At 47.4% G+C, this 23,976-nt stretch overlaps 1 protein-coding gene across 10 annotated transcripts in view; it reads left to right on the forward strand.

The window, feature by feature from the left end:
- The window catches only part of SLC4A11 (solute carrier family 4 member 11), a 115,365-nt gene extending 100,462 nt beyond the window's left edge, over positions 1-14,903 (forward strand). For all 10 annotated transcript variants that reach the window (XM_073586761.1, XM_073586763.1, XM_073586767.1 and 7 more), the window contains 5 exons: positions 177-345; positions 6,870-7,043; positions 9,585-9,780; positions 10,213-10,382; positions 12,767-14,903. In XM_073586761.1, the coding sequence (XP_073442862.1) occupies positions 177-345; positions 6,870-7,043; positions 9,585-9,780; positions 10,213-10,382; positions 12,767-12,830 (773 nt within the window). In that variant the 3' untranslated portion in view covers positions 12,831-14,903. The remainder of the gene's footprint in view (positions 1-176; positions 346-6,869; positions 7,044-9,584; positions 9,781-10,212; positions 10,383-12,766) is intronic.
- Positions 14,904-23,976: the final 9,073 nt, after the last annotated feature.

A 23,976-nucleotide genomic window follows, 5' to 3' on the forward strand; every position in this document is an offset into this window, starting at 1 on the left:
CTTTTTCCGGTTCTGCCTGATACGAAAAGTCTGGAACGCCACTGGGGTGTGATAGTTTCTAATGGTAAAACCTTGGTGGCCGATTATGTAAGGCTCAAACCCCATGTAAATCCGGTTAGTGTATGACTGGTGTAAGGCATTGACGCGCGCTCAGAACTTATTTTTTCTTTCCACAGTCTCCTTGTTTAATTACGTTGAGACGGAGAATCTGTTTGTGATGGCGCCGTTCGGGTCCATGTCCATGAGGGCCATCGCCAGCTCCATGGGCTTAGGCTTCATCCTGTCCATGTTGTTCTTCATAGAGCAGAACATTGTGGCGTCTCTCACCAATGCTCCAGAGAACAGGTAAGGAAGTTATTACTTTTGTTGGCCCTGGCCGTAGACTTAAAGCAGCGGCAATGTAACTGCTATTGGTTCCCGGTTGAGCCCAATGACGCACATTTATCCCGCACTCCTTTATAGGCTTATACCATCTTCATATTATGGCTTGACCTTGTAATTGCACTTTTTGCAATTTGCAGCGTGTTCACATTTGCCTCCGTTCTTGAGATGTGAACACTTCTTTTTTTTTTTTTGTATCTAGCATGTTGCCTAGAAGACCGACCACCACTGCTGTCTATCATGTAAACACTGCTCTGAAGCTGGCTGGTATTAGGAGGTAATGGCACGCTGCGGCCATCCTGGCCGGCGCTCAGTGCAGTGCTTACAAGCTCAATAGCAAAGTGCCTGTAAACACTGCTCATGTTCTGCTTTTTTGCAGCGGTGGTCGGTCTCCAAGGAATAAACTGTAAACGAAAAATAAACCTGTAGATGTCTCAAGACTGACTGAAAATTTTAGCAAGCTGTAAATTGAAAAAGTGTGTGTTTTTTACAAATTCTATCTAGAAACGCACCCATTCATCACTATGGGAATAACCCTTTAAGTTCTGAAGCTTCTGCTCCTTCAATTTTTTTTAGATTTTGATGTTGTTTTGGTGTAAGATAAGTCGCCTCCCCCCATCGTCAGTGCAGTGATTGCCGGTCTGGACATCGTCTCCCCGTAAGGCTGAGTTCACACGTGGCGTTTTTTTCGCGTTTCCGCGGCGGTTTTAACAGCGCGATTTTGCCGCGAAAACGCGAAAAATAAGCATCCCATGCATTCCTATGGGATTCCGCAATGCTGTGCTAATGCTGCGGTCTTTACCGCGGCGGAATCGCTTCGCGGTAAAAAACGCAGCATGCTCATTAATTTGCGGAATCGCGGCGATCCCGCACCCATAGGAATGCATTGTTCCGCTTACTTCCCGCATGTGGCTGTGCACACCATGCGGAAAGTAAGCAGAACATTTGCGGATGGTACCCACGGCCCGGAGGAGAGGAGACTGTCCTCCGGGCTTTGGGTACCATATCCCTGTAAAAAATAGAATTTAAAAATAAAAAATATTGTTATTCTCACCCTCCGACGTCCCGCGCAGCCTTCCTGCTTCTCTTCACGCTCCGGTCCCAGTAGTCCTTTGCGAAAATGCCCGCGATGGCATCCGTTCTCGCGGGATCGCGAAGTCTCGCGGTAATTCGCGCGAAGTCATCGCGAATTACCGCGAGACGTCGCGATCCCGTGAGAACTGACGTCTTCGCGGGCATTTTCGCAAAGGATTACTGGGAACGGATGCGCGGGACGTCGGAGGGTAAGAATAACACCATTTTTTTTTTTTTTTTTTTTTTTTTTTTTTACATTTTATCTTTTACTACTGAGGCTGCATAGGCGGCCTCAGTAGTAAAAAGTTGGTCACACTTGTCAAACACTATGTTTGACGAGTGTGACCAACCTGTCAATCAGTTCTCCAAGCGATGCTACAGATCGCTTGGAGAACGCTAGCATTCTGCAAGCTAATTACGCTTGCAAAATGCTAGTTTTTCCGCGGGAAAATCGCGGGAATTTAAAATGCGGTTTTCCCGCGGACTGGAATTCCGGAATTCTCGCGGTAATTTCCGCCAGAGTTCCGGTACGTGTGCACTTAGCCTTATTGTATTAAGTCTGGCCGTGAACAGATGAGTCACATTACAGATCTTACTATCTCCATCAGTTTCATGTCGTAGGCTGGGGTATGTTTTTTGTTTTTCCGTATTCCATTTCTTTGGCTTTGGACTTGTCTGTTGCTGTCCCTGAAGCTCCTGTCAGACCTTTCCATGCCCCCTGTTCTTTCTGCCTCCTTCCCTGTAATTTTTATCTTTTTGTTACCTGTATGTAGCAGCTCCATCTGTGCTATTTTATAAAGTATCACATCTTGTAAACACTTTTTGTGGCCTGACAAGAGTCTTTCACTTCTTCTTGTTTGAGGGATTTTCCTCCATTCTTCCTTGGAGAATTCTTCCAGTTCTGTGAGATTCCTGGGTCATCTTCCATCCTCTGCTATTTTAAGGTCTAATCACAGATTTTCAATGATGTTCAGATCAGGGGACTGTGAGGGCCATTGTAAAACCTTCAGCTTGCACCTCTTGAGGTCGTCCATTGTGGTTGTTGATGCGTGTTTAGGATCATTCTCCATTTGTAGAGGCCGTCTTCTTCCTCTTCCTCTTTTCACATTCGGCTTTTTTACAGATGGTGTTATGTTTGCATCAAGAATTTGTTGAAATTTCATTGAAGCCATTCTTCCTTCTACCCGTGAAATGTTCCACTGGCTACAACACAAGCCCAAAGTATGATTGATTCACCCCATGCTTAATGAGTGGCGAGATGTTCCTTTCCTGAAACTCTGCGCCCTTTTTTCTCCACCTGTGATCATTGTGGCCATAGAGTTCTATTTTACCCTCATCTGTCCACAGGACTTGTTTCCAAAATGCATCAGGCTTGTTTAGATGTTCTTTTGCATACTTAAGACTATTTATGGTGAGGATGCAGGAGAGGTTTTCTTCTGAATACTCTTCCATGAAGGCCATATTTGTGCAGGAGTCTCTGAAAAGTAGAACAATGTACCACAACTCCAGAATTTGCTAAATCTTTCTGAAGGTCTTTCGCAATCAAGCGGGAGTTCTGATTTGCCTGTTTAGTAATTCTATAAGCAGCTCTCACTGAAATTTTGCTTGGTCTTCCAGACCTTATCTTGACCTCCACTATTTCTGGTAACTGCTATTTTTTAATTACATTTCGAACTGAGGAAAGAGCGACTTGAAAACACTTTGCTACCTTCTTATAGCCGCCTTCTGCTTTGTGATCTTCCACCATTTTCATTTTCAGTGTCCTAGGCAGCTGCTTAGAAAAACTCATGGCTGGGCTGCTGTTTTTTTGGCACAAGGTTAGAGGAGGCTGGGTTTTTATAAAGTTAAGAAATTTGCATCACCTGGCCTTTCCTAATGATGATGGTGAACAAGCCATAACCCTAACTCGCTAATTAAGGTCTTGAACCTTGGTCAAAGTTATCTGAACACACACATCTCCAAGGGTGCCCAAACGTTTGCATCGCCCCATTTTCCTTTTTTGTATTTTTTAAAATAGAAAAATTAGTGTTTTTTTTTTGTTTGTTTGTTTTTTAAATTATTTTTATTTTGAGCTAAAACACAAAGGAAATGGGTCATCTGTAACTTCAGGCCTCTTAGGGATCATTTCCTCTTCAACTTGCTTGTCTGTTCACAATAACGGTAATTTTGACCAGGGGTGCCCAAACTTTTACATGCAACTGTATATAAGATGTATGTACAGAGATATGGGAGTTTATTATTACTATATTAAACCTACACACGACCAAATAATACATTAAAATTGAACTCCTAAAAGAAGTAAAAGCAAAATACCTTGGAAAAAGTTAAAAAAAAAAAAAAAAAGGACGTGAAAACCACAACACACACTTAAACAGCCTAAAAAACAAACAGGACATGAAAATCATACACAGGACAAAAATCGCAAAGGACATAGACTTCACAGACAGGACAGATTGAAAAGTATAAGGATAAAAGAAAAACACAATAGACATTTAAAAAAAAAAAAGTCTTAAGACAAAAAAATAGTACATACCACGCAAAGGATGTGGACGAAAACACCACTGAAAGGAAAACAGAGTAACACTTAAGAAGAATCAATTAAAAAAATACTACACAGAGACCGTAGGAAACGTCCATCGTAGTAGTGTGCAAATATCACAAGAACATCCCCACAGGACCCCCGACAGTCACAGGAGAGAACCCACCAAAAACATGTAATTGTAGAAATGCGAGTATAAATGTAATACCACCACACACAGTAATGCCGCCGCCGCCACACACAGTAATGCCGCCGCCGCCACACACAGTAATGCCGCCGCCGCCACACACACAGTAATGCCGCCGCCGCCACACACACAGTAATGCCGCCGCCGCCACACACACAGTAATGCCGCCGCCGCCACACACACAGTAATGCCGCCGCCGCCACACACACAGTAATGCCGCCACACACACAGTAATGCCGCTGCCGCCACACACACAGTAATACCGCCGCCGCCACACACACAGTAATGCCGCCACACACAGTAATACCGACGCCGCCACACAGTAATACCGCCGCCGCCACACAGTAATACCGCCACCGCCACCACACAGTAATACTGCCGCCACACACAGTAATACCGCCGCCACCCCACACACAGTAATACCGCTGCCGCCCCACACACAGTAATGCCGCCGCCGCCACACACAGTAATACCCACGCCACCACACAGTAATACCGCCACCACACAGTAATACCGCCACCGCCACACAGTAATACCGCCGCCGCCACACAGTAATACCGCCGCCGCCACACACAGTAATGCAGCCGCCACACACACAGTAATACTGTCGCCACCACACAGTAATACCGCCGCCGCCACACACACAGTAATACCGCTGCCGCCACACACACAGTAATACCGCTGCCGCCCCACACACAGTAATACCGCCGCCGCCACACACAGTAATACCGCCACCACCACCACCACCACAAAGTAATACCGCCGACGCCACCACACAGTAATACCGCCACACAGTAATACCGCCGCCACCACACAGTAATACTGCCGCCACCACACAGTAATACTGCCGCCACACACAGTAATACCGCCACACAGTAATACCGCTGCCGCCCCACACAGTAATACCGCCGCCGCCACACACAGTAATACCCACGCCACCACACAGTAATACCGCCACCACACAGTAATACCGCCACCGCCACCACCACACAGTAATACCGCCGCCGCCACACAGTAATACTGCCGCCACACACAGTAATGCAGCCGCCGCCGCCACACACAGTAATACCTCCGCCACCACACAGTAATACTGTCGCCACCACACAGTAATACCGCCGCCGCCACACACACAGTAATACCGCTGCCGCCCCACACACAGTAATGCCGCCGCCGCCACACAGTAATACCCACGCCACCACACAGTAATACCGCCACCACCACCACCACACAGTAATACCGCCGCCGCCACACACAGTAAAACCGACGCCACCACACTAATACCGCCACCGCCACACAGTAATACCGCCGCCACCACACAGTAATACTGCCGCCACACACAGTAATACCGCCACCGCCACACAGTAATACCGCTGCCGCCCCACACACAGTAATGCCGCCGCCACACACAGTAATACCCACGCCACCACACAGTAATACCGCCGCCGCCACACACAGTAATACCCACGCCACCACACAGTAATACCGCCACCTCCACCACCACACAGTAATGCCGCCGCCGCCACACAGTAATACTGCCGCCACACAAAGTAATGCAGCCGCCGCCACCACACAGTAATACTGCCGCCACACACAGTAATACCGCCACACAGTAATACCGCTGCCGCCCCACACACAGTAATACCCACGCCACCACACAGTAATACCGCCACCACCACCACCACACAGTAATACCGCCACCTCCACCACCACACAGTAATGCCGCCGCCGCCGCCACACAGTAATACCGCCGCCGCCACACAGTAATACTGCCGCCACACAAAGTAATGCAGTCGCCGCCACCACACAGTAATACTGCCGCCACACACAGTAATACCGCCACCGCCACACAGTAATACCGCTGCCGCCCCACACACAGTAATGCCGCCGCCACACACAGTAATACCCACGCCACCACACAGTAATACCGCCGCCGCCACACACAGTAATACCCACGCCACCACACAGTAATACCGCCACCACCACCACCACACAGTAATACCGCCACCTCCACCACCACACAGTAATGCCGCCGCCGCCGCCACACAGTAATACCGCCGCCGCCACACAGTAATACTGTCGCCACACAAAGTAATGCAGCCGCCGCCACACACACAGTAATACCGCCGCCACCACACAGTAATACTGTCGCCACCACACAGTAATACCGCCGCTGCCACACACAGTAATACCGCTGCCGCCCCACACACAGTAATACCGCCGCCGCCACACACAGTAATACCCACGCCACCACACAGTAATACTGCCGCCGCCACACAGTAATACCGCCGCCACCACACAGTAATACTGCCGCCACACACAGTAATGCAGCCGCCGCCGCCACACACACAGTAATACCGCCGCCACCACACAGTAATACTGCCGCCACACACAGTAATGCAGCCGCCGCCACACACAGTAATACCGCCGCCACCACACAGTAATACTGCCGCCACACACAGTAATGCAGCCGCCGCCGCCACACACACAGTAATACCGCCGCCACACACACTGTAATACTGTCGTCACCACACAGTAATACTGCCGCCACCACACACACACACAGTAGTACAGCCGCCCCCACACACACACAGTAATACAGCCGCTCTCACACACAGTAATACTGCCACCCCCCCACACACAGTAATGTGTGGCGCAGGACAGCTCATCGTGCGGCTCTTTGGTTTTCAGGCTGGTGAAGGGGACGGCGTATCACTGGGATCTCCTCCTCATTGCCCTTATTAACATCGGACTCTCCACGTACGGATTACCCTGGATCCACGCTGCCTTCCCACACTCCCCAATGCACGTGCGAGCGCTTGCCTACGTGGAGGAGAGGGTGGAGCACGGCCACATCTACGAGACGTGAGTACCCAGTCTTCACGCCGTGCGAGCTTCTGCTCTGTGTTATCAGCCATGTGACACCAAGCATCACACAGTAATGAGCCCGGACCTCACTGCTCATCCATTTCATTATGGACGCCCAATACAAATCCAGTGACAGCAGCTAGTCCCTCCTCAGGCCGCAGTGTACATCACAACCACTAGGTGGACACATATGTCATAAACCTCTCCTGACATGTATCATAAATTTTTTTTATCATTTCACACAGTTTATTTCATGGTATTTTATTCTAAGAGGAAAGGAAAAGTAGATATCTGACCCTCTTCATTACAGGAAAGGATCAGAAGAAAGACCTTTGGGGCTCCAATATCATTTTAAAATCACCAAATGGGACACCTTTATCATTATGTTGTTCCTAGGAATAAAATACTATGATTCTTTGCAGTTGGCCGGAAATTTTTTTTTTTTTTTTTTGGGTTGATGCAGGGCACCAAACCCCCTGCAATTGATGCAATTTATATCACGCTGACTACCTGCAGCCACCACTAGGGAGCGCTCACTACATACAGATTATACAGCCACCACTAGGGGGAGCTCACTACATACAGATTATACAGTCAGCACTAGAGGGAGCTCACTACATACAGATTATACAGTCACCACTAGGGGGAGCTCACTACATACAGATTATACAGCCACCACTAGGGGGCGCTCACTACATACAGATTATACAGCCACTACTAGCGGGAGCTCATTACATACAGATTATACAGCCACCACTAGAGGGAGCTCATTACATACAGATTATACAGCCACCACTAGGGGGAGCTCACTACGTACAGATTATAGAGCCACCACTAGAGGGAGCTCACTACATACAGATTATACAGTCACCACTAGAGGGAGCTCACTACATACAGATTATACAGTCACCACTAGGGAGAGCTCACTGCATACAGATTATACAGCCACCACTAGGGGGAGCTCACTACATACAGATTATAGAGCCACCACTAGAGGGAGCTCACTACATACAGATTATACTGTCACCACTAGGGGGAGCTCACTACATACAGATTATACAGCCACCGCTAGAGGGAGCTCACTACATACAGATTATACAGCCACCACTAGCGAGACCTCACTACATACAGATTATACAGCCATCACTAGGGGGAGCTCACTAAATACAGATTATACAGCCATCACTAGGGGGAGCTCACTAAATACAGATTATACAGTCACCACTAGGGGGAGCTCACTACATACAGATTATACAGTCACCACTAGGGGGAGCTCACTACATACAGATTATACAGTCACCACTAGGGGGAGCTCACTACATACAGATTATACAGTCACCACTAGGGGGAGCTCACTACATACAGATTATACAGTCACCACTAGGGGGAGCTCACTACATACAGATTATACAGCTATCACTAGGGGGAGCTCACTACATACAGATTATACAGCCACTACTAGCGGGAGCTCATTACATACAGATTATACAGCCACCACTAGAGGGAGCTCATTACATACAGATTATACAGCCACCACTAGGGGGAGCTCACTACATACAGATTATAGAGCCACCACTAGAGGGAGCTCACTACATACAGATTATACAGTCACCACTAGAGGGAGCTCACTACATACAAATTATACAGTCACCACTAGGGAGAGCTCACTGCATACAGATTATACAGCCACCGCTAGGGGGAGCTCACTACATACAGATTATAGAGCCACCACTAGAGGGAGCTCACTACATACAGATTATACTGTCACCACTAGGGGGAGCTCACTACATACAGATTATACAGCCACCGCTAGAGGGAGCTCACTACATACAGATTATACAGCCACCACTAGCGAGACCTCACTACATACAGATTATACAGCCATCACTAGGGGGAGCTCACTAAATACAGATTATACAGTCACCACTAGGGGGAGCTCACTACATACAGATTATACAGTCACCACTAGGGGGAGCTCACTACATACAGATTATACAGCCACCACTAGGGGGAGCTCACTACATACAGATTATACAGTCACCACTAGGGGGAGCTCACTACATACAGATTATACAGCTATCACTAGGGGGAGCTTACTACATACAGATTATACAGCCACCACTAGGGGGAGCTTGCTACATACAGATTATACAGTCACCACTGAGAGCTCACTGCATAGAGATTATATATAGCCACCACTAGAAGGAGATCACTACATACAGATTATACAGCCACCACTAGGGGGAGCTCACTACATACAGATTATACAGCCACCACTAGGGGGAGCTCACTACATACAGATTATACAGCCACCACTAGAGGGAGCTCACTACATACAGATTATACAGCCACCACTAGGGGGAGCTCACTACATACAGATTATACATCTTCCATTGGGGGTAGCGTCCACCATGCCGATGGATGTTTAAAATAAAACAGAAAATGCTAAAAACACAATTAGGTGAAATGTTTTTTGCATTTTTCGGCATTGTCCAGCCGTCATCAGATGTGACCCGTTTGTCCCCGTGTGTTTCTCAGGATTGTCTGTGTGAAGGAGACGCGTCTGACGTCGCTGGTCGCCAACCTCCTGGTGGGCCTCTCCATCTTCCTGCTTCCGCTCCCGTTGCAGTGGATCCCCCAGCCCGTCCTGTACGGCCTCTTCCTGTACATCGCCCTGACCTCCATTGACGGCAGCCAGCTCTTTGAGCGGGTGGCTCTACTGTTGAAAGAGCAGGTAGGTGGATAGCGGTGTCCGGAGGGTGCGCAGGATGTGCCGCGGGTAGAGCAGCACTTAGTGCTTCCCGCGGATGTGCACCCGTTGTGCGTATCATTGACCTGCGGACAACATCAAAGACACCATTGTATGATGGCGGGACCCTCAATCTATATCACAGCGCGCGCTCTTCCTGCCTGGGTCACAGGATCCGACCTCATCCAATGGCAAACAATGGCTGAAAAGCATAAAACTGTCATAAATCATGGGCCGGCTCCATCCGTCTGTATACAGCGCAGTACAGGGGCCTATACGTACAGACATGAGACGTACGGACGCAGGGTGTATACAGGAGGTAGATATGGACAAGGCGGCACCAGCAATGCTGCTGTCTACTGGCCGCTCCTTTAGGGTCCCTGGTTTGTGTGACTGTATGTTCTTTTCCCCCCACAGACGGCGTACCCCCCGACCCACTACATCAGGAGAGTCCCCCAGAGGAAGATCCATTACTTCACTGGGCTCCAGGTCCTGCAGCTCCTCATCCTGTGCGGATTCGGCATGTCCCCGCTCACCTACATGAAGATGGTCTTCCCTCTGATTATGATATTAATGATACCGATCAGGTGAGTCCGGGTCTGAGCAAATCTAGTCAGTGGCCAGAAGAGCTGACGCTCTACAGGAGGGAGGGCCCTGCAAATAAGCTGACACTTTACAGGAGAGAGGACCCTGCCCATAAGCTGACACTCTAGAGGAGGGAGAGCCCTGCACATAAGAGCTGACACTCTACAGGAGAGAGGACCCTGCACATAAGCTGTCGCTCTACAGGAGAGAGGACCCTGCCCATAAGAGCTGACACTATACAGGAGAGAGGACCCTGCCCATAGCTGACACTCTACAGGAGAGAGGACCCTGCACATAAGCTGTCGCTCTACAGGAGAGAGGACCTTGCCCATAAGAGCTGACACTCTACAGGAGAGAGGACCCTGCCCATAAGAGCTGACACTCTACAGGAGAGAGGACCCTGCCCATAGCTGACACTCTACAGGAGGGAGAGCCCTGCACATAAGAGCTGACACTCTACAGGAGAGAGGACCCTGCCCATAAGAGCTGACACTCTACAGGAGAGAGGACCGTGCCCATAAGAGCTGACACTCTACAGGAGAGAGGACCGTGCCCATAAGAGCTGACACTCTACAGGAGAGAGGACCGTGCCCATAAGAGCTGACACTCTACAGGAGAGAGGACCGTGCCAATAAGAGCTGACACTCTACAGGAGAGAGGACCCTACACATAAGAGCTGACACTCTACAGGAGAGAGGGCCCTGTACATAAGAGCTGACACTCTACAGGAGAGAGGACCCTACACATAAGAGCTGACACTCTACAGGAGAGAGGACCCTGCACATAAGAGCTGACACTCTACAGGAGAGAGGACCCTGCCCATAAGAGCTGACACTCTACAGGAGGGGAGGGCCCTGTACATAAGAGCTGACACTCTACAGGAGAGAGGACCCTACACATAAGAGCTGACACTCTACAGGAGAGAGGACCCTGCCCATAAGAGCTGACACTCTACAGGAGAGAGGACCCTGCCCATAAGAGCTGACGCTCTACAGGAGGGGAGGACCCTGCACATAAGAGCTGACACTCTACAGGAGAGAGGACCCTGCCCATAAGAGCTGACACTCTACAGGAGAGAGGACCGTGCCCATAAGAGCTGACACTCTACAGGAGAGAGGACCGTGCCCATAAGAGCTGACACTCTACAGGAGAGAGGACCGTGCCCATAAGAGCTGACACTCTACAGGAGAGAGGACCGTGCCAATAAGAGCTGACACTCTACAGGAGGGGAGGGCCCTGTACATAAGAGCTGACACTCTACAGGAGAGAGGACCCTACACATAAGAGCTGACACTCTACAGGAGAGAGGGCCCTGTACATAAGAGCTGACACTCTACAGGAGAGAGGACCCTACACATAAGAGCTGACACTCTACAGGAGAGAGGACCCTGCACATAAGAGCTGACACTCTACAGGAGAGAGGACCCTGCCCATAAGAGCTGACACTCTACAGGAGGGGAGGGCCCTGTACATAAGAGCTGACACTCTACAGGAGAGAGGACCCTACACATAAGAGCTGACACTCTACAGGAGAGAGGACCCTGCCCATAAGAGCTGACGCTCTACAGGAGAGAGGACCCTGCCCATAAGAGCTGACGCTCTACAGGAGGGGAGGACCCTGCACATAAGAGCTGACACTCTACAGGAGAGAGGACCTTGCACATAAGAGCTGACACTCTACAGGAGAGAGGACCCTGCACATAAGAGCTGACACTCTACAGGAGAGAGGACCCTGCACATAAGAGCTGACACTCTACAGGAGAGAGGACCCTGCACATAAGAGCTGACACTCTACAGGAGAGAGGACCCTGCACATAAGAGCTGACACTCTACAGGAGAGAGGACCTTGCACATAAGAGCTGACACTCTACAGGAGAGAGGACCCTGCACACAAGAGCTGACACTCTACAGGAGAGAGGACCCTGCACACAAGAGCTGACACTCTACAGGAGGGAGGACCCTGCACATAAGAGCTGACGCTCTACAGGAGGGAGGACCCTGCACATAAGAGCTGACACTCTACAGGAGGGAGGACCCTGCACATAAGAGCTGACGCTCTACAGGAGAGAGGACCCTGCACACAAGAGCTGACGCGCTACAGGAGGGAGGTCACTGCTCATGTCCTTCTATATTCTGCTTCATGTAAAAGGAAATAATAAGTACTCCCCATAATCACCAACTCTGGATAAAAGTAAGATTGTCCACGTGTGGTCAGACGTCTCCATCGCTGAGGCATCCTAGTACTGGCGGTCCATGCATACGACTTTGCCTCTTCCTCCCGTTTCCTTCTGTGTTCTTTTCCTTTTTCTGACCATGTGGCAGAGTCCAGATCTCCTCGTAGAAGCCTTCACTTGCCGCTAAGACTCCTTCCTTTTTTTTCCCTTAGATACAACCTACTACCCAAGATCATCGAATCCAAATTCCTGGACGCCATGGACGCTGAACATTAGGACGAGCCTCAACAAATGGGTTCACGCTTTTCTTCAACGACGAAGGAATTGTAGGGGTTAATATTTTTCAGGGGAGGGGTGTTCAGACTTTATTTTCATCGTTGCAACTTTTTCTTTTTGGATTTGTACAATGACGATCGACCAAAGTATAGCCGGACGGAGACGCGGAGGTGGAGGACTGTGACCTGGAATACCCTGAAGATGTCCGGCTGTGTCGGAACCGCGCTCCGCTCTCCCCTCTGATTTTGTGTTGATTTATTTTTGAGTGTTTTTTTTTTTTTTCGTTTTTTTTAAGCATTTTCTGTGTCCAACGAACCAAATGTGTATTTTTTTTTTTTTTTTTTGAAAACTTCTCCAGGATTGTGAACGGGCCAAAAAAAAAAATCTCCATGACTATATATATCTTGCAATACTCTTTAAAGTGAATTTTTTGGCTCGGCACCACCAGCGGATTGGGGACGTGACTCCGGGAATTTGAGGTCTGAGTCGCCTTTTTTTTTTTTTCTTTTAGGTTGAGAAATAAAGGACTTTATAACTTTCGTGGCAGCGGCAATGTCTACAGAGCAACCAAAAGTATTCATTTATATATATTTTATTTTTTCTTTTTGTAGCGGTTTCTAGACCCACCCCAGAATGTAAGCTAATTTTTACATGTTTTGGACTATATATATATATATATATATATATATATATATATATATATATATATATATATATATATATATATATATATATATATATATATATATATATCTATATATCTTTTTTTTTTTTTTTTTTTTCTACATGTATTTGAAGCAAAGACCTGTGATTTGTCAAATTTGCACAACAGCGACTTGGCGTTCTGCACAAATTCACTCCAGATACCGAAATTTTTTTTTTTTTTTTCAACCCTTGGATTTTGCTGTTTTTTTTTCTTTCCATGCATACGTGCTCTGCAACGCATCGATGATGCATGTTTTATGTATAATGTTTATACATCACTAGTGGAAGGTGTCCTAGAGGTTTTGGGTTTTTTTTTTATGACCTCCTTCTGGAAGTCTGACCTTGACGACGAGCTTTTACGCTCTCTCCGGTGTAGGGTCGAAGCTGCAAAACATAGAGGCACGCGCTCTCTTGGCCAGTTCTGTTTGTCGTTCCTATAGGACCATCCATCTTTTATCATCTCATCTGAGGTCTGAATCCAAAAACTTGCTCATGAGTCTCTTCTTCCATCCTGAAGACCAAGTGTGTTATCTCCACGACTGGCGGACCCCCCCCCCGGTTCTGCTTAGACCTTGGACCATAGCATCTCGCCAAAGATACGTTGTCTGGCACCACTTACACTGAGGGTCTTCATCGCCTTTCGCAACCTTTCCCTGCCCTCGTTACTCCCATAGCAGAATCTTACAGGGGTCCCAAACGGGGGGCCGTGTTCTGCCGTATCTGCTGTGAATTTTGCCTGAGGACTCCAATGGATGGCTGTTACGTTTTACCAGAAAGGATTATTTTTGTACCTTGGCGCTTGTTGGATTGAGGTCTGTGCTGTTTTTGACGTTGGCATTTTGTTTTGTTCCTCGGTTTGTAGTGATGTTTTTATGTTTTGTTTTTTTTTCTTGATTTATATAAACCTTCCCCACCGGTTACTTAAGATGGCAATTCATGTTTTCGGGCGAAGAAACAATCCTTTCCCCTCTGACGTTGAGCATGCTGCCGATTTTTATATGGATACTAAGTATCGTGAGGAGCACAGAATCCAACGGTGGAAACTGGAAAAGGGACGTCGTGGAGACACGGTGGCTTTGGTAAACGTCGACCGTGCTGTCGTAAACGTCCGGTTTTTGCGTTTGCATCGAGAGCTCTGATGGGATCCATCTACGAGATGGCCACCGGTACCGCCCACGAGGGGCTGGGAGCTGTGCATGCTCCATGTCAGAGGGGTCCTTTATATACTATATATCCTACATAAGTGCTGCTTTCTGTCTACCGTTTGCTACCAGCGGGTGAATTTTGTAAATATTTTGAGATGTTTAGAATCAAAGAAAACAGAGCACCGAAGAAAAATTCTATTAATAAAAGATGGTTTGGAAAAGAGCGGCCTGGTGTGCTGGATTATTGGTCCGGACGTTCCTGGATGGATGGGTTTGATTTTAGGGGTTTAGCACAGTGTGCCCACAACTTTGTTTCTCCTATTGCTTCACGACCCGGTGTTGTCTTGCTAATCGCCCCCATTATAATAATAATAATAAATTTTATTTTTATAGCGCCGACATATTCCGCAGCACTTTACATTTCAGAGGGGATTTGTACAGACAATAGACATTACAGCATAACAATAATCACATACAGTAGATTATAACAAATACCAAGAGGAGTGAGGGCCCTGCTCGCAAGCTTACAGTCTATGAGGAAAGAGGTAGACACGAAAGGTGGGTGTTAACAGTTGCCCTGATTGTATGGACCAGCCATAGAATCATAGAATCATAGAATCGTAGAGTCATAATGTTAAGTGTGTAACAGTACAGACACAGAGGGCTAATGGATGCATAAAGCATGTGGGAACATGATGCTGGGAACCTGGTTATGGTAAAATTGTTGGCTCTGCCACACAGGGATAGGTTAGGTTAATGTGTTGAGGCGATAGGCCAGTCTGAATAAATGCGTTTTCAGGGCACGCTTAAAATTGTGGGGATTGGGGACTAATCGTATTGACCTGGGAAGTGCATTCCAAAGAATTGGCGCGGCACGTGTAAAGTCTTGGAGACGGGAGTGGGAGGTTCTGACTATTGAGGATACTAACCTCAGGTCATCAGCAGAACGGAGGGCGCGGGTAGGGTGGTATACTGAAACAAGGGAGGAGATGTAGGGTGGTGCTGAGCCATGGAGGGCTTTGTGGGTGAGGGTAATAAGTTTATACTGAATTCTGGAGTGGATGGGTAGCCAGTGTAATGACTGGCACAAGGTAGAGGCATCGGTGTAACGATTGGTGAGGAATATGATCCTGGCTGCAGCATTCAAGACAGATTGGAGAGGGGAGAGTTTGGTAAGAGGGAGACCGATTAGAAGAGAGTTACAATAGTCGAGACGAGAATGAATAAGAGAAACAGTAAGAGTTTTTGCAGAGTCAAAAGTAAGAAAAGGTCGAATTCTAGAAATGTTTTTGAGGTGCAGATGACAAGAGCGAGCCAGTGATCGAATGTGGGGGGCAAAGGAAAGCTCGGAATCAAGTATGACCCCAAGACAGCGGGCATGTTGCTGGGGAGTAATAGTGGAACCACAGACGGAAATGGCAATGTCGGGTGTAGGTACATTAGTAGCGGGAGGAAACACCAGGAGTTCAGTCTTTGACAGGTTCAGTTTCAGATATAGTGAGGACATGATATTAGACACAGCGTTTGGACAATCGCCGGTGTTTTCTAGAAAGGCTGGCGTGATGTCAGGAGAAGAAGCGTATAATTGGGTGTCATCAGCATAGAGATGGTACTGGAAACCAAATCTACTGATTGTTTGACCAATAGGGGCAGTGTACAAGGAGAAGAGGAGGGGGCCTAGAACCGATCCTTGAGGAACCCCAACAGTAAGGGGAAGGTGAGAGGAGGAGGAACCGGCAAAAGAAACAGTAAAGGAGCGGTCGGAGAGATAGGAGGAGAACCAGGAGAGAACGGTGTCCTTGAGGCCAATGGAATGGAGCATAGTGAGGAGGAGCTGATGATCCACAGTGTCGAATGCTGCAGAGAGATCCAAGAGAATTAGCATGGAGTAATGACCATTTGATTTAGCTGTTAGCAGATCATTAGAGACTTTAGTGAGGGCAGTTTCAGTGGAGTGTAAAGAGCGGAAACCGGATTGGAGAGGGTCGAGAACAGAGTTTTCTGAGAGATAGCGGATAAGACGGGAGTGGACCAGGCGTTCCAGGAGTTTAGAGATGAAGGGAAGATTAGAGACAGGTCTATAGTTAGCGGCACAGTTTTGGTCGAGGGATGGTTTTTTAAGTAGTGGATGTATGATGGCATGCTTAAATGAGGAGGGAAAAATACCAGAAGAGAGAGAGAGGTTAAATATTTTGGTTAGGTGAGGGGTGACAGCAGGGGAAAGGGACTGGAGGAGATGTGACTGAAATGGGTCACTGGTGCAAGTAGTTGGGCGAGAAGATGCAAGGAGCCTGCTTACTTCTTCTGTGACTGGTTCAAAATCAGAGAGTGAGTTAGATGCAGTGGGGGAGGGAGGACAGTGCATGGTATGAGGGGATTTGGAGATAATTTCCTGTCGGATCTGGTCAATTTTTTCTTTGAAGTAATTGGCCAGATCGTCAGCTCGGAGCTCAGTGGTTGGGGCCTGTACTCTTGGATTGAGTAGAGAATGAAAAGTGTCAAAGAGACGTTTCGGGTTATTGGACAGTGAGATGATGAGGGTGTTGAAATAGGTTTGTTTGGAGAGGTGAAGGGCAGTGTTGTATGTTCTAAGCATAAACTTAAAATGGATGAAATCTTCGTGTAGATTGGATTTTCTCCACAGACGTTCGGCGCACCTGGAGCACCGCTGCAGGAAACGTGTTTGCACCGTGTGCCAGGGTTGTCGCCGTCTGCGTTGTGGTGTTCTATTTATAGGGGGTGCAAATTCATCCAGGGCAGTTTGAAGTGTTTCATTGTAATGCTTCAATGCAGAATCAGGACATGAGAGGGAGGAGATAGGGGCCAATGAAGACTGCAAGTTCTTCAGAAGTTTCCGGGTGTTAATGGCCTGTGTGTTTCTATAAGTCTGGACAGTGGGGGTGACCTGAGCAGCCTGGCAGTTCTTTATAGAGAATGAAAGAAGATTGTGGTCAGAGAGCGGGAGAGGGGAGTTTGCAAAATCATCCACTGCACAAAGCCGAGAGAAGACCAAGTCGAGGGAGTTTCCGTCTTCATGCGTTGGAGAATTAGTAAGCTGCGAAAGGCCAAATGAGGAGGTTAGAGATAAAAGGTGAGTAGCAGATGGGGAGAGGGGAAGAGCAATGGGGATGTTGAAATCTCCCATGATGAGGGTAGGGGTGTCACAGGAGAGAAAATGTGGAAGCCAAGTGGCAAAATGATCCAGGAACTGATGGGAGGGGCCGGGAGGATATACCACCGCCACTCGCATGGAGAAGGGGGTGTAGAGTCTGATGGCATGGACCTCAAAAGAAGGGAAGACAAGTGAGGGTAGTTGAGGGATAACCTGAAAGGTACATTTTGGTGATAGGAGCAGACCAACGCCTCCACCAGCTCTATTGTCTGATCTTGGGGTATGAGAGAAGTGTAGCCCCCCGTATGAAAGAGCAGCAGCAGCGGTAGTATCTGACAGCTGGATCCAGGTTTCAGTAAGAGCCAGAAGGTTAAGAGAATTAGAAAGGAAGAAGTCATGAATGAAGGAGAGTTTGTTACACACTGAGCGAGAATTCCAAAGTGCACAATTAAGAGAGACAGATGGCATGCAGGGAATATTAATAAGATTAGAGGGGTTTCTGAGTGTAGCAGTGGGGGGGTTTGACTTTCTATAACATGGGGGACCAGGGTTGGGAGCAATGTCTCCTGCAACTAGGAGAAGGAGGATAGAAAGAGTGAGCAGATGGTTAAGTGATTTGTGAGAGCGTCTCTGGTGTTGAATGGTGGGACTGGCTGGATCTGTGCAATTTAACAATGTGAAAAGAGCATGAGTGCTATACATAGGAGAGGAAAGGAGCGAGGGGCCAATATGGATGGAGTGTGGAGAGTTAATGCCAGGGCGGTGGATGTGTGTGAATGCAGCAGCCAGGATACAAATTACACAAATGCATATGGTATATATTTGTTGTACTCCAAATGTACAGGGAGTAGATGTATATAAATGTCTTACGTGTCTCCTGCCCTGTCTAACTGCCATGTTATAACTGCCAGAAGTACTTTGATACATGTACTTAGATTACATGTGCATAAATGCCACCCCTGCATAAATGCTCCCCCTAGCTAGGTCTGAATATATAGGAGGTTAAGGCTAAGTTTTTTTTTGTTTTGTGGCTCTCTCTGCTCGTTAATCAATCACACTAAATTGAGACACCAGGACCCAATAAAATGTTGTGGTCAAATAAACACATGTCCAGCACTACATGGATCATAAAGCACTTTGAAAAGTTTCTTGACCTCACAACATAAGGGGACAAGCAGAGTAAGTTGAAATAACTATATACCAGATATAAGCTTGCAGAGTTGAAAACACATAGATAGCATTCAGGATTAACCGCTTGCTGACATTGAATGGAGACACAGGAGTGGATTCAGAGCAGAGATTGGAAAAGCTGGTTACCAGATATAAGCTTGCAGAGTTGAAAACACATAGATAGCATTCAGGATTAACTGCTTGCTGACATTGAATGGAGACACAGGAGTGGATTCAGAGCAGAGATTGGAAAAGCTGGTTACCAGATATAAGCTTGCAGAGTTGAAAACACATAGATAGCATTCAGGATTAACCGCTTGCTGACATTGAATGGAGACACAGGAGTGGATTCAGAGCAGAGATTGGAAAAGCTGGTTACCTGTATGAAGAGAATAGAGATGCGTGTCACATTCATCCATGTTATAACTGCCAGAAGTACTTTGATACATGTACTTCGATTACATGTGCATAAATGCCACCCCATTCCCCTATAGGTGCGTGACCTTATATATCCTTGCACGTCACACCTCCAAAACATCCTGTGTTTAACAGAAATGTGCCACAAAAAAGGTACGGTCAATTAACATATTACTAAAAACTTTGTTTTCCTAAATATTTTGGGGGATGTTCCTCAGGGGCGGGGCTTTATAGCATCCTGAATATGCTGAGAAATGTTACCATAGGCCCTCTAAAAAAAAAAAAAAGAAAAAAAAAAAAAAAGAATTTTAATATAACAGATTCTTGGTAACTACATAACTACATCAGATTGGTTGTCGATTTCTGTTTCAATCTTGGGTGTTTTAGGTTTTGACAGCTGCAGTAAGTTACCCTAACTCTAAGGAGAAACTAAAGAATTGCCACTAATTGGTATTGGCAATGTCTATTAGTCCCTCCCACCATATCCGTAAAAACAAATATATGTATATATTTAATTCTGATCTCGGCATCCTGCTGCTGGAACTCTGAACGATCTGTCTTAAGCGATTGTTACTAGAGATGAGTGAACCCGAACACCTACTGTTCGGGCACGGACTCCGAACACAAACATCAACAGGAAGTCCGTGTTATTCAGGTTTGCCCCCCCGAACACCGCGTGTTTGTCGCACTGTTATGTACATGACAGCACGGCAAACAGTACCTCTGATTGGCGGTAAAATCATTACCGCCGGTTAGACGGCAGCAGTTCCCACGCTGTCAAATGACAGCGTGTGAGCACATCTGTGATCGGAGGTATAAAGTTTACCTCCGGTCACTGGTGTATGCTGATGGGACTACTATTCTCATCAGCCTACACCTGCTACGACAGCGAGAGCAGTTGGCAGCTGATGGGAGTTTTCATTAGCCGGTGCTCTAAATAAATAAATAAATAAATTAATAAAAAAAAGTGTGTGTTCCTCTGTACTTGGTAACCAGACAGGCAACACTCACAGCTGGGGGCTTCATCACTCTGTTCTCAGCTGTCAGCTTCAGCAAGGTTGGTTATCAAGAATAGAGGGATCCCCATGCTTTTTTCTTTTTAATTAAATAAAAAAATGGTGTGGGGTCCCCCACATTTTTGACAACCAGCCTTGCTAAAGCTCACAGCTGGGGGCTGGTATTCTAAGAGGCCATGGATATTGCCCCCCCCCCCCCAGCCTAAAAATAGCAGCCCACAGCTGCCCAGAAAAGGCACATCTATTAGATGGTGGCAAGTGGGGTTCATATTTGTGGGATTGATGTCACCTTTGTATTGTCTGGTGACATCAAGCCCACGGTTTAGTATTGAAGAGGTGTCTGAGACACCTATCCATTACTAATCCTATAGTTATGGTGAATAAACACACAGCAACTATAAAGTCTTTTATTTGAAATAAAACAGTTTTTCCTTTTTTATTTAAAAATAACAAACACAGGTGAGTATAACGCCTAATTCCACCGAAGCCCTCGTCTCCTGTAATAAAATAAAAAAACAACACTGTCGATGCTGTAATTGATGGCTGGGCGATAAACCGTTTTCAACCTGGACAGGGCCAAGATGCTATGGCCCAGTTTGAGAACCACTGGGGAATGAACTGCTGCGAGCGCAGCATCAGTGACCAGCGGTGATGTCATTGAGGTTACCTCTAGTCACTGAGGCTGCGTTCCCAGCCAGGCTGAACTGCCATGACCTTAGTGAGAACACTGATAGCACAGTGCACGGTGCAGAAATGAGTTCACCAGGAAAAAGTTTCCAATTCTTTCTGCGCGGAGTGCGAAGTCATGATAAATCATTGCAAAAATGCTGCTGTTTTATGGTACATGCAAATTGGTGGAATTTGTGCTCCAATCTTCCATAGACTATAGTAAAACCATAACTGAAGATTCTACAGGACTGCTGTGAGATCTGCCTCTGGGGGGAACTACCTCTTAAGTTTAATAAAATTTCAACTTGTTGGTCGAACAGATCAATGTGTTCTTTAATCGTAAAACGACCCCATTTACAGGTGGATAATGCGTAGATTACAACCGTCCAGCGTCTTCTGTAGACCTTGCTCAAAAGTGGTACCTCAAGGGTGTGACCAAGATGGGCAGGGGTGTGTCTAGGGGAGGGGCTTAAACATCCCCAGATATGTCAGCCGCTAGGATAATGCACTTCATATTTAGTGACAGTAGAGATGGGGGTCTTAGATTCTCGTCGCCAGATCTGGCTGAGAATAATGCAATACAGGGTCACACCAAAAGATCATTTTTTTTTATTTTTTTTTTTTGGGGGGGGGGGGGTCAAGTGTTCCCCAGAATGAGAAAACAGAGCTGTTTCCCTACATAAATAGGTTTAGCTGTCGCTGTTGGAGAGGAAGATGTGAGATCCTGCATATGAGGAACCCGGTAGATCCCGGAGGAGATTGTGAAAATGAGGGTTACGTGTAACCCTCTACCACCATCTGGTGTCCACATGTTGTACTTATGCTGTAAAACAAGCACTGTTGCTTACATTCACAGATATTAGGAGGTAAGCAAAGTCCTTCAGTGTTCACGGGAGGGCGGAGGGTACGGCATCAGTCAGCAATCCACAATGGGAGGAAATTGGGGATCCTGCTCAGTTTTTCTGAATTAAAGGGGACAAGTATAAGCAATTTTGTAACTGACTGCACATTAAAAATTTTCAGTCCTTCCTGAGATTTTTCTTTACAGTTTGTTGTCATGGAAACCGACCACTGCTGCTAGACAGCAGAACATGCACAGGGTTTACAAGCTCTTTCTGTTGCTCTTGTAAGCACTGGTTTTTGAGGTTTGCCCAGATTGTTGGCGCAGCCCGTCACTGCTAAAATCCAGCCGGCTTCAGCGCCATTCTTTGTAGCTTAAAAAAACAAAACTATGGTGGTCGGTCTCCTAGGCAACAAACTATAAAGAAAAGTGTTAATATTGTAAGAATGGTTGCAAACTTGAAGAAGCAGAAAATTGTACTTGGATAATATTCAACAGGAACAGAAGAGAACGGGGAATAAACCAAGCTCTGCTGGGAGTATAGATGGGGTGTGGTACTGCCCCATAGCAGGAGCTGATTACTCCTGTTATTCAACTGGACAGGACCTCAAGTCACGGTCATACGGCTGATCCTCCTCCCAGTGCTGCCGGAAACGCTGCCCTCCCCTGCGCCGCCCGCAGAATCGAAGTAACCGGCACCATAGACCGTTTGTATGATCGTTCATCAAGGTAATGGGCGCTCCCCCTGCTGGTGGGTACGGGGATGTCTGGTGATGGAGTTAAACCATAAACAAAGTGTATTAATGGAAAAAAAAGGAATGTAGACCAGCAGAGGGCTCTTGTCAAGACCTTTTCTCTTTTTATGAGAGGTTTAAGAGGTTATTATGGCAGCAAAATTCTTAGAACAAATAATTCCTGATGTGGGTCTGTAGATGAGACCTATCTTCTCACAAAGGTCCATTTTAGCTGGAGGCCAGGCCCTGACTCCTCCCACAAATGTCCATTTTAGCTGGCCACCAGGCCCTGACTCCTCCCACAAATGTCCATTTTAGCTGGAGACCAGGCCCTGACTCCTCCCACAAATGTCCATTTTAGCTGGAGACCAGGCCCTGACTCCTCCCACAAATGTCCATTTTAGCTGGAGGTCAGGCCCTGACTCCTCCCATAAATGTCCATTTTAGCTGGAGACCAGGCCCTGACTCCTCCCATAAATGTCCATTTTAGCTGGAGACCAGGCCCTGTATTCAGTAGGAGTTCTTGGAACTCACTGAATTAACTCTCAAGCTACTAAATGATGGAAAAAAGCTGCAGTCCTGAAATTATCAATATCCGTTCCCACCTTCATCCTCTATTGTAAGCCATTGGTCTTCATTTGGTCCCCCCGCCCCCCCCCCCGACAATGTAAGAGCTGGAGCTGCAATGATTGTGTATCATATATGGGCTGCTTGCTGTGGCTGGGTTGCTGGCTGTAGTTGGGGAGTGGCTTGCTGTGGTTGGGAGCTGCTGGCTGTGGTTGGGAGCTGCTTGCTGTGGTTCTGGAGCTGCTTCCTGTGGTTCTGGAGCTGCTTCCTGTGGCTGGGGAGCTGCTTGCTGTGGTTCGAGACCTTGCTGTGGTTCGGGAGCTGCTTGCTGTAGTTAGGGAGCGGCTGGCTGTGTGATTGGGGAGTGGCTGGCTGTGTGTTTGGGGAGCTGCTTGCTGTAGTTGGGGAGCGGCTGGCTGTGTGGTTGGGGAGCTGCTTGCTGTAGTTGGGAAGCTGCTTGCTGTAGTTGGGAAGAGGCTGGCTGTGGTTGGGGAGCTGCTTGCTGTGTATTTGGGGAGCTGCTTCCTGTAGTTTGGGAGCTGCTGGCTGTGTGGTTGGGGAACTGCTTGCTGCGGTTGGGGAGCTGCTTGCTGTAGTTGGGGAGTGACTGGCTTTGTAATTGGTGAGCAGCTTCCTGTGATTCGGGAGCTGCGTCCTCTGGTTGGGAACTGCTTGCTGTGGTTCGGGAGCTGCTTGCTGTAGTTAGGGAGCAGCTGGCTGTGTGATTGGGGAGCTGCTTGCTGTATGGTTGGGGAGCGGCTGGCTGTGTG

This window comes from Dendrobates tinctorius, unplaced genomic scaffold (assembly GCF_039654945.1).
Source record: "Dendrobates tinctorius isolate UK_male_01 unplaced genomic scaffold, ASM3965494v1 ptg000095l, whole genome shotgun sequence".
NCBI lineage: Eukaryota > Metazoa > Chordata > Amphibia > Anura > Dendrobatidae > Dendrobates > Dendrobates tinctorius.